The sequence below is a fragment of the Cavia porcellus genome, unplaced genomic scaffold (assembly GCF_034190915.1).
Source record: "Cavia porcellus strain 051 isolate PalLab524CR breed Dunkin Hartley unplaced genomic scaffold, mCavPor4.1 scaffold_17, whole genome shotgun sequence".
NCBI lineage: Eukaryota > Metazoa > Chordata > Mammalia > Rodentia > Caviidae > Cavia > Cavia porcellus.
The window spans coordinates 58,925,493-58,937,290 of record NW_026947500.1 but is presented as its reverse complement, the minus strand read 5'-3'; the positions used below and the strand labels follow the sequence as shown (position 1 = coordinate 58,937,290).

The window sequence follows — 11,798 nt, the reverse complement described above, 5'->3', positions numbered from 1 at the left end:
CCACATGCATCTATGTATACAGGTGTGTGAGAGAAAATTCACACTGTGCCCACATTTTAAAGAATGTAGATAGTATGTGAATATTCATAAAATATGGAATCTCTACAGGTATACATTTTAGGATATATACTTGCTTCAAACATGAATGTGTAGACTGCAGCCCAAATCCATCAGTTTATGTTGATAAACAGACTCCCAAACAACCCAAGGGATACCTCCTTATTTTCTGCCTTTTACAGGAAGACACTGTTTAGATTTTGGGTTGATGATATTTCTAAGTCAGAAATCCAAACTTTAGTACATGCCCTGGAACATTAGTTCAAACTTAAAGATGCAAAGACTTTGATAGGACTGTGATGTGAAGTCCAGTGCAGGACAGATAAATAGGAGTTTCTAGCAATTGTCCATGACCTAATTCTCAAGTTGCCATGAATCATCTTAAGAAATGTGAATTTTAACTTGCAGCAAAGGTGATTTCCATTAGCAATGAGTGATTTGTAAGTGGGAACCTGGGGTGAAGCCCTGAGCTTCCATACAGTGAGCCCACAGCCGACATTGGGTCTGGTCAGGGTGGTGCAGCATTGCCAGATGCTCAGCTTGCCCTTTGCTGCTGTGGCCCTGCTTCTCCTTGCAGGAGCCCTCTCTGACCCTCTAGTCCAGGCTGATCTCTCCCAGGATGGGCCCTGGTGTTATCCCAAATGGCTATTTGCTTTCCATTTGTCTTCCCTCAAATGTAAGTCCAATTTGGGAAAGGAGGGGTTTTGCTGATTGTTGTATCCCAGTGCCCACAAGAGTAATTACAAAATCCTCTGAGCACAATAATTATTGAACAAAGAGGTGAAGAAATAAAGATCCGGTAATAGAAATGGAGAGAAATGAGCAGGAAAGGCATGATCTTCAATTCTAGCGTGAATTTTCACTTTGTATTAGGACATGCTAATGGTACAGAATGTTTGATAACATCTGACCACTGACTGAATGATGAGAGTTTTGAGCTGTAATAGACATTTGTCCATTTCTTGCTGGGTAACTGAGCACATTTCTGACAACCACAGTATAGGACTTGGTGTGAAAACATAAGTGTTTGAGCAATACTTTCCAAACTCTTAAACTGGATATTTGCAGGCTGGATCTCTCTCTGCCTTACTGAGATTCTACAAAGGGGTGTAAGCATCTAGCCCTCTTGTTTGGGGGTGCTCTTCTGAGTTCTTTGCTCTTCTCTTGTCCAGGCCATGACTGTGAATTGCTCCCTGTGGCAGGACAACAGTGTGTCTGTCAAGCGTTTTGCATTTGCCAAATTCTCTGAGGTTGCAGAGCACTGCTTTCTTCTGTTTGCCCTGGTCCTGCTGATGTTCTTAGCTTCGCTAACAGGCAATGCTCTCATAGCCCTGGCCATCCGCACCAACCCCATCCTGCACACCCCCATGTACTTCTTCCTGGCCAACCTGTCTCTCCTGGAGATTGGCTACACATCCTCAGTGGTGCCGCAGATGCTGCAGAGCCTCGTGAGTGAGGCCCCAGCCATCTCTAGGGAGGGCTGCGCCACGCAGATGTTTTTCTTCACATTCTTTGCCATCAGTGAGTGCTGCCTGTTGGCAGCCATGGCTTTCGACCGCTACATGGCCATCTGCTCCCCGCTTCACTATGCAACACGCATGAGCCATGGGGTGTGCGCCCGCTTGGCCGCGGTTTCCTGGGGAGTAGGCTGCACAGTGGGCCTGGGCCAGAGCAATTATATTTTCTCCTTGGACTTCTGTGGCCCCTGTGAGATAGACCACTTCTTCTGCGACCTCCCCCCAATCCTGGCACTAGCCTGCGGGGACACATCTCGCAACGAGGCTGCAGTCTTCGTGGTGGCGGTCTTCTGCATCTCCAGCCCATTTTTACTCATCATTGCTTCCTATGGCAGGATTCTGGCTTCAGTGCTGGCCATGCCCTCTCCTGAGGGTCGTCATAAAGCCCTCTCCACCTGTTCCTCCCACCTACTTGTGGTGACCCTCTTCTACGGCTCTGGCTCGGTCACCTACCTAAGGCCCAAGACCAGTCACTCTCCAGGAGTGGATAAACTGCTGGCCCTCTTCTACACGGTGGTGACTTCCATGCTCAACCCCATCATCTATAGTTTACGAAACAAAGAAGTGAAGGCAGCTCTCCGGAGAACCTTGGGAAACAAGAGGGTTTTGACCGAGGGTTAGGCCCCGAGGACCATGCAGCTCTGTGCCTTGGAAGAGATGCACAGCCAGAGTGCAAGCAAATAGCCAAAAGTCAGGCCATCTGCCCTATTGTCAGAGACATCTTGTGAAACCAATCCTGTCCGTTTGAAGTCTCAGGACTCAGAACTTCTTTCTGATTGCAAATTCTTCAAGCAAGTTGGCTGCTCCTAGCAATACTAGACATGTTTTTTAAAGCATTTTAGTCTGTGCTGATCATACAAATCTCGCAATTTGTGTCCCAGAAGTTTGGTGATTTCTCACTACACATCTGCAAATATTTCCTCAATCCCAGACCCTCTACCAGGCTTCTCCACCATACAACTTCCTCTGGAGTCAGATGACTGCATATCTTTGTGCCAGTCCTCAGTGGCTCTTAGTCACCTTATAATTCACAGTGCATAATTTTTTTTCCATGAAAGTGTTTTAAAACTCTTCAGTTGTAATTATTAACCCAATATGCAGTCACAACATGTTCTGTGACTTGAGTATGTCAGGCAAATATGGAAATAGTCCAAAAAGCAAACTTAAATTTCAGAGTTATTTGCTACCAAATATTTGTAGAAAAATACAGAAGTATTTGTCAAAAATATTTAAAGTGTTTTTATAGAGATGTAAATAATATTAAAATTCAAGATAGTAGAAGAAAACCAATTAAGAAATAATGAACATAAACCATTTTAACATTTTTAATTAATACACAAATTTCCATGGTGCAGATGAATCCTGATTCATTACACTTGAAGAGTGTTGAAAAAGCTTTCCTTGAGAGAGATGAACCTGATTATACCATAATGTGGCAGCCACAGGCATCTATCAAGGCTTTACCTGCAACTGGAACATCTAGTTTTCAGAGAACTGTTGTGCAAACCTCTGATTGATGAAGAACTAACCACTACTCACACAATGTGACAGATAGGGGAAAACCGTGACTGCCACCATGAGTTAAATTTACTTTCCAAATACATGATTTAGTAGAATTTGTTGTTTCTACAGCCAGGGGGAAATACTTATGCTTGTCAATAAATTGGTGTGTATTTTGCCAGCTATCCCTCTATTACTGGAAATTGTCCAATCTGTGTAAACCAAATGCTTTGTGTTTTTTACACGTGTGAATAATAATTTAAAATGACATAATCAGAACACGCAAAAGTTGCTGACAATTGTGCTAGAGCTATGGTGGGACTATTTCATGGAAACATCACAGATTGTTATAGTTTACTCCCACATGTTCCCAGGCACCTTATACATTTACAGGTGGTCTTTTCAACCATGAATGGACTGTGGGGTCACTACAGGTAAGTGTACTGTTAAGGGGCAGTTGAAGAGGCAGGGCACCAGGCGTGTGCCAGAAACAGTATATCTCCCGCTCAGCTGGTGCCTTGCATCTCTGTTTGTTGAGCACCATGATGTGAGCAGGTTTCCTCCGCCAGGCCCCGCGGACGTACTGTTTCTTCTTTAGAGCCCGCTGACCATGGACTGAAATGTGAGTCAAAATAGGATGATCCTTGAAGATTTTTATATCTGGTGTCATATTCCAGCAACAAGAAAGTGACTAAAGTAGAGATGATAATTTATGCACACTTACCTAGGGAGAAATAAATGACTTATTAAAAATTAAAGTGAGTAACTTGTTTGTATGATCTTTTTTATAAAATATTACTATGTTGAAAGGATCAAAATAAAATGTTAACAGAAATTTCCCTAGGAAATTGGTGACATTTTTATCTCTGGTTTTAAGGTTTCTTTAACAAGTAGGTAGTTTATCATATTAAAAATAATATATTTTTCCGTTGAATTTTTCTTAAAACAATGCATGCTTTTCAGAACAATTTACAAAGACATGGAATGTAAGAGTTAGTTTTGGTTCCATTATATTCTCAAAACAAGCAATAACCTGTATAAAATTTAATTTAATTATTTCAATCTTTTTATTTCTGTAACTCACAATAATTTCCATAACATATTATGTCAGTAGTACCATGTTTTCTGAGCAGTGGAACTTGAAAATATCAACAAGGCTATATTTTTAGATCATCAATGTAAATACAGTTATTTTCAATATTTTCCTTTCTTCTATATTCCTGAAATGGAGACATGTCTCACAGATTTGATTCTCAACATCTGTGCTGTTTTATTTCAAAGACCATCTGACATACATTCACTTAGTAGCAGCAGGAGCCACAACCAAAAAGCAATGTGAGGACCACTTGCTTAGATATGGTGCCAGCTCATTGAAGGTGTCTCCAAGGTGACCTCTAGCTGTGATCATCCTCCTCTGTTCTGCTGGAGACCAAGCAGCCAACGGCAGCCCATTCCATCAACAAAGAAGGGCAAGAGCACAAGCATTCAGTGCAGGCAGCTGGCTCCAGGACCCAGCACTCTGACTCCATCCCCTGCCTCTGTTCTAGGTCTCTGAATCTCTTTCCTGAAGCAGTGAATCAAAAGAAGAACCCAGCATACCCGGGTAATGTGTTTGCTAGGAGGCTTCAGCCCTAGTATTTAGATGCCACCAACTTGTGAGAGGTTTTAGCTGATTTTATTTTTCATATTTAAAATGCTTTGGGTTTAGTAACTATGTGGTCTCCACATAATAACTTATTTTAGTACAAATAAGTTTATTGGTACAAATCAGGTGTATACTTAATGATCACATGCTTTTTAGGGAATTTGTACTTGTCCATGATATACCTTAATTTCTTTTCTTTTTCTCCCACTCCTATCCCTTTCCTTCAAACCCCTTTCCCTCCTGATTTGCAAATGTTTGTTTTAATTTTATCCTTCTTTTCTCATTTTTCTTTCCTTTCCCCTTCCCCTCCCTTGTAAACAGTTTCTTCTCAATTTCCAATATCAATTTTATATTTTCATTCTTACTTATGTTTTCAGTTTCTCACACCAGAGAGATAATATGATATTTACATGTGTGTGTCCAATTTACTTCACTAATAAATATGGTCTTAAGGTCCATCCATTTAGTCATAAATGCCACAATTTTATCCTTCATTATGGCAGAGTAGTACTTCATTATATAAAAAGTCACATCACTTTTATCCATTCATGGGTGGATGGGCATCCAGGTTAGTTCTTGATTTGACTGTTATAGACTATGCTGCTATAAACATGGGTGTGCATGTTTCATTGTAGTGTGATGCTTTGAATTTCTCCAGGAAGATATCCAGAGGGAAAATAGTTGGGTCAAATGGGATCTCTACTTTTTAAAGAAATCTGCACACTGCTTTACACAGTGGTTGCAACAAGTTACACTCATATTGCCAGTGGAGAAAGGATCCATTTTCCCCACAGGTATCTCCTCATGTGTAACTGGTTGATTTCCTTCTAATGGCTTTTCTTCCTAGAGTGAGATGGAATCTCAACATTGCCTTAGTTGGCATTTATCAAATGACCAGTGATGCTGAACATTTTTTCATATATTTATTTGTGATTTATACTTCTTGATCCAAGACATGTCAGTTCATCTCAGATCCCAATTTTTGGATTGGGTTTTTGAAATTGGATGTCTGTTTTTTATGTTTTCTAGATGTTATTGCTTTGTCTGATGAACAGCTGGAAAAATGTTTCCCACTCTATGGGTTGTCTTTTCACTTTCTTTGTGATTTCTTTTGATGTGAAAAGTCTTTTTAATAAGACGAGATCACAGATGTGGATTCTTTGTCATAATTCCCATGTGATCAGGTTTAATTCATAAAACTTTACGCACACCTATAGCTTCAAGGGTTCTACCTATTGTCTCTTCCAGTAGATCTAGTGTTTCTGTTTTAATATTTATATTTTGATACATTTTTATTTTAGTTTAGTTCATGGTGATAGACACAGACCGGATTTTAGTTTTTAGCAGGAAAAAAGCCCATTTCTCCAGCACCATTTATTAAACAGGCTTATCTTTCTTCCAGTAAATGTGTTTGGTTCCTTTGTCAAAGATCAGGAGGATGAATGCATTTGAAGTTGTTTCTGCATCTTCTAATAGGTTCCATTGGTCCTCATTTTTTTCACTACCATGCTGCTTTTTTCAGGGTAGCTTTGAGTAATAATTTAATGTCAGGGAGTTTTATGTCTCCTGCCTTGCCTTCATTGCCCAGAATTACTTTTGCTATTATAGGTCTTTTAATTTTCCTGTTCTGTGAGGTATTCTAATAATATTTTGATTTGGACTGCATTCAATCTGTACAGCAGTTTTAGAATATGGTTATTTTCATTATGTTTGTTGTTCCTACCCAACAGCAAGGAATATCTTTCCATTTTCTGGTATCTTCTTCAATCTTATTCAGAGCACTATAGTTTTCAATATAAAGATCCTTTGCCTCCTTGGTTAGATTCCTAAGGGTTTCAATTATTTTAGATGCTATTGTGAAGGGTGTTATTTTGTTTGTTGTTTCCCTACAGAAATTCTATTAAGTTTTTAGCATTGACTGTGTATCCAGCTTTTTGACTGAATCTGGTACTGAAATCTAAATGTCTTTTGGTGCAGTTTTGGGCATGTTCTAGGTAGAAGTAGTGTATCACCTGCAAATAATGATAATTTAATTTATTCTCTTCATTTCTGGATTTCTTTTATTTCTTTTTTATGTCTAAATGTTCTGGTTAATGTTTCCAGAACTGAACTGAGCAGAAATGGTGACATCTACAAGTAGACATTCTTGTATTGAGAGTGATTTCAGTTGTTGACCAGTTAGTATGATGCCAGTCTATTTCTTTTGATTGGTGAATTGAGATCATGTACACTGATAGTTTAGCTGACATGTATTAGTTTATCCTCCTCATGTTATTTTCTATTGTTAGTTCCTTGTATTTCCATTCTGTTTCATTTCTTTCCTTGCCTGATGGATTTTTTTTCTGTTTGTGTTCTTGAGTATGTGTACATCATTAACTCTCTATAAAGTATTGGAATACACTGTAGAACTTGCTTGGTAGTTATGAATTCTTGAGGTTTTCTTTTTCATGGAAGTACCTATTTTTCCATTCATTCTGAGAAATAGTTTTGCAGGGGACATCAATGTGGCTTGGAAGTTATTTTTTTTTTTTGCTCAACTTGGAAAACTTCCCTCCAAACTCTCCTTGACCTAAGGCTTTGTGTGAGAAGTCAGCTGTCATTCCCAGAGACTTTGATTTATAGGTGATTTGTTTTTTTTCTGTAAGAGCTTTTAATATTCTGTACTTGGCCTGAACTTCTGAAACGTTAACTATTGTGTGCATTGGTATAGCTTAGTCATGGCTCCTAGGAGTTCTGTGTGCCTCACTTACCTGTGTGTCAGATTCTTATTTCATATTTGGGAAATGTTCTGCCTTTAGTTCTGTGAACACTTTCTTTTATGTCCTCTGTGCTGCTTCCTGCTTTCTCATTGACTCCAATCAATTTATATTATTAATTTATATTATTTTTCTTTGCATCATCTTGCAGCTGTTGGAATGTTATTTCAGGTCCCTATTTTTAAGAGATCTTCTTTTTCATGATTCCTACCCACAATCCTGTCTTCCAGATCTGAAATTCTGTCTTCACTTTTGTTCATGCAGGTTTGCAAACTTTCCCTGAAATTTTTAACTTCCTGAATATCTGAACCTGTTTCATGGATTCTATTTCTTTCCTATATTAGGCATTTACGGTTTCTGTCATTTACATCTATTTTTTAAATCTGTGTCTACTCTAGTTGTGCTGTGTAAGCCCTTTGGTAAGGTCATAATTTTATTTTTAATCTGGAGATAATTTCTGATCTGATTTTCTCTACAGTCTTATGCACCAGCTTTTGAAATTCTGCTCCTATCATTTCAGAAATTTTAGTTAGGTATCCTCCGTTTTTCTCTACCTTATTGTCCCTTGGGTTTGTCATGGGTAGGCTGGCAGCCTGGTGTTGCATTTTGTTTCTGTGTCTTGTAATTTTCTATTTTTGAATTTCATTTTGTTTTTTGAGTTGATAGCTATAAATGTCTTATGTTAGATAGCTTTATCACTAGTGTCAAGGCCTCCGCAGGAGATGTCTGTTTTTCGGAGGTGTCTTATACGTGTAGGAAATTCTTGGGTTTTTTTGTGTTTGTCCAAAGATCCTACATTCCCAACTTATTAAGGGTGAGATGTTACCATCTGTTTGACTCAATAATCATTCCTTTGCTGCTGGGCTATACCGATGTTTATGACCACAGACAATCACAGCATTCCTATACGAGGGAGAATAACTGATTACAAAGGTGTCATATCCTGGAAAAAGTAGTACAACTAGCAGCAACAATAGCATAAAATAATTTTATAAATTGACAAATAATGGTAACAATTGATTTGGTCTTTTTAACACAGGGGCAAGATCAATAGTTATATAACAAAATTCAACATAAATCAGGAACTTGTGTGCAAAGGTTTTTCCTTGATAGAGTAATTTTAGCCTGTGGTGGAGATATTCAAGAAGTATAGGGCACAAAACAGAGATAAATGCAGAGAAATATAGTAGAAACAAGGCTGGAGAACCTGTGATGATTTGGTATACTTTGGGAAACTAAAGAAGAGGACAGGAGAGAAAGAGTGAAGAAGTAAGTTAAAGATTATCAATGCAAATCATGAAGAATAGAGGCAATATTCACTCACATGAAACTATTTTATATCCCAGAGAGATAGTTTAGGAAAGGGAGAAAGATGAGTAGGATAGAACAAAAATAAAGGTAAAAACCTATAGACAGAAACAGACCAACAAAAGTAAAACAAAAGAAATAAAGGAAAAATGAATGAAAGAAAGAAAGAGATCAAGAGAGGATATAGGCCACTACTTTGAAGACAGTAAGAGTCATTATGAGGCCCATTTCAGTTTGACTATTACCTTGTTTTGAAATCCTGTATTGTCTCCAGTGTTTCATTTTTATTGGTTTTGTTCAGTACGCTTTTGCTCAATTTTATTATACCTGATATGGGCAATTCTTTTAAAGATAGCAAGAGGCATTATGGTCACCATTTTTGATCACCTTGTATTTTGTTTTAACATCATGTCCTATGTCCATCTTTTGTTTTTACTGACTATTTTGTTTTGTCACATTTTGTTTTATTCTATTTTAAAAAGTAATAAGAACTGTTGGAGTAACAACCCAAAATATGTAATTACTATTGTAAAAAAGAGAGGAAAGGAAAGTGCTCTAAAGGATATAACTGCATGTATGTTTAAGTGTGTAAGATAGATAACCATGTTACGAAGTTTTTGTTGGGTCATTGAACAGAACTGTTTGCAGGCTCAGTGTTTGAATGTCCACTTTGTATGCTTTAATTTTGTAACTTGAACAACTATTTCTAAGATGATAATATGTAATCTATCAACTAGAGATTGCTTAGTGTTTTTTTAAAGTTCTGTATTACTTTTACCCTTTTTTCTGTTTGCTTTTTTTCTCTTTAAATAAATTTTTTTAAAAAAGAAAACGAAATGCAGGAAGGAAGGAAGGGAGGGAGGGAGGAAGGAAGGAAGGAAGGAAGGAAGGAAGGAAGGAAGGAAGGAATAAAGAAAGAAAGAAAGAAAGAAAGAAAGAAAGAAAGAAAGAAAGAAAGAAAGAAAAAGAAAGAAAGAAAGTTCCTCTGGTGTCCACAGTTCTGTGGTAGTGCTCCAGTCAGGGAGCCTAACCCTACTGGGTAACTGAACCAAGCCTGCAGTAGAATTAGTGCTCAATGCAGGGCTTACCTTGGCCTCATGATGTGGAGTGCTGGGGCCATGAGCTTCAGCCAGTAAGTGTATGCCCCTTGGTGTCATTTCTTACCCTTTTGTCTCTGCTTCATCTCCTAGTTGCTGTAGTGTCCTCAGGTGGAGACAGTTGAGGCTGCTCCCAGATCCATAAGGCTGCTTGGTCCCACTTTGACTTTCCCTTGGAGGCAGCGCCAACCTGCTGCCCTTTAGTGTGCTGGTGCAAGGCTACTTAAATGCTGCATCCCTGTCTCATGGCATTGTCCATGCTGGTTCGTGGGAGGTTTTACTATCACTTCCAATGTTACCACCGTGCCTCTGCTGACTCACAGCTTGTTGCAGGATGGGTTGGTGTGGGGCACCATGCTGTGTGCTGACCATGCTCCTTCCACTGATGTGGAGATGGTCCTGGGCTGCTGGGTTTCACTTTGATCTGCCCTCCCAAGTGTGGAATCCCAGACTCTCACTCAATGCAGTGCAGAGCTGCTTAAATGCCCCATCCATCCAATCATTGATCACAGTGTAGGAGGGGCCGTGGTGGCCCACTTACTATGTAATCTTGCCGACCCTAACTCCTAACTTTGTTGACCTTAGAGGCTTCAGTTAACTTTTATGGCAAAAGAAAAAAAAATTGGTGGCAGAAAAAGACACATTGACAGCTCATCAGTGAGGGAGCTACTCACTGGATCCTATGTGTGTTGCCACCAGGCTGCAGTGTCCTCTGTTTGGCAGGCAGTAAAAGAGGTGGGGGACTTTATATCCCAAGTCTCTTTTCTATGGCTTGAGTTATGTGTATTGTTTCAGTCTATCAAATGTTTTTTCTTCTTTGAAACTTCCTAGCATGGTGGTTTTGATCTGCTAACAGGTAGGTGACCCACTGACAACACTGGGGGCCAGATCACTGGTATATTAAGGCCTATATCTATGTTTTGTTTGATCCACAATTTTCTTATTTCATATTGATTTTTCCATCAATATATATGACTCTCCCTTTTTCCAGTTATCTGTATTTTTAGTTGATTTTCTCTGAGTGGCTCAAATTATGCTCCCCTCTGATTCAGCCATGTTGAACAACCCACACAATAACTTTTGGTTAAAAATTTAAAATAATTCTCAAGAAAGATAAACTTACCAATTCTAAAGTACTGTTTTGAGTCATGAGGTAAGCATATCGTGAATACATCTGTTCTCATAAATATCCACTCATGTGTGTTCCATGTTACAGCAAAGGTCTCCTACAAATAAATTTTTAAAATAAGCTAAATTTATTTGATTTAATAATGAACAAACCAGGAAAATTTAGAAAATAAGTAGCTCAAGGCTGAAAACTAAGAGGATCAATGGAAATAGTTTGCCAATGACTATATGAAGTTTGTATCTTTTAGGGTTGTTTTTGTACGAAACCACAAAATCACCATATCAACTCACGCAACTGTAAACAAGAGGGATTGATTTTCAAAATATCAACAGTTGGGCAAATCTGACCTGCTATTGTTTCCATAAGGGAAGCTTTATTAAAACACAACTACTTTTCGTTATGTATTGTCTGGGTCTGTTTTTATGCTGTAAATAGAGTTTATCCTTGCTAAAAAGATTTTTGGATCACAGCACCTAAAATATTAAAAAATGGTCTTTTACAGAAAGTGCTTGGTGATTTGTGTAATTTACTAAAAAGACTGAAACATGGGGGGCTGGAGATTTAGCTCAGTGGCATAAGCGCCTGCCTTGTAAGCAGGCAGTCGTGAGTTCGATCCCCGGTACCGGTAAAAACAAAAAAGACAAAAAAAAAAAAAAAAAAAAAAGACTGAAACATGCCAACAAATATAGGATGCAAAATTTAAATGCCACTTTGCATTAGTTAAATCTGAGGATTAACTCAGAAATAATTATGAAATATTGTGAAGTTTTTTTCATCATCATCATAAAT

General features: G+C 38.4%; 1 protein-coding gene across 1 annotated transcript; it reads left to right on the top strand.

Annotated features, from left to right (window-relative positions):
* Positions 1-1,232: 1,232 nt before the first annotated feature.
* LOC100724563 (olfactory receptor 10C1-like) lies at positions 1,233-4,324 on the top strand. The gene is made up of 2 exons (XM_003467831.3): positions 1,233-2,177; positions 4,244-4,324. The coding sequence occupies exons 1-2, from the start codon at positions 1,233-1,235 to the stop codon at positions 4,322-4,324; spliced, it is 1,026 nt and encodes a 341-aa protein (XP_003467879.3).
* Positions 4,325-11,798: the final 7,474 nt, after the last annotated feature.

Bases quoted from the DNA above. Each gene is read 5' to 3' on its own strand.
- LOC100724563 (XM_003467831.3), top strand. From the start codon at position 1,233: ATGACTGTGAATTGCTCCCTGTGGCAGGACAACAGTGTGTCTGTCAAG. The intron at 2,178-4,243 runs GTTTTGACCGAG...CTATATTTTTAG, and splicing joins GAACCTTGGGAAACAAGAGG to ATCATCAATGTAAATACAGT.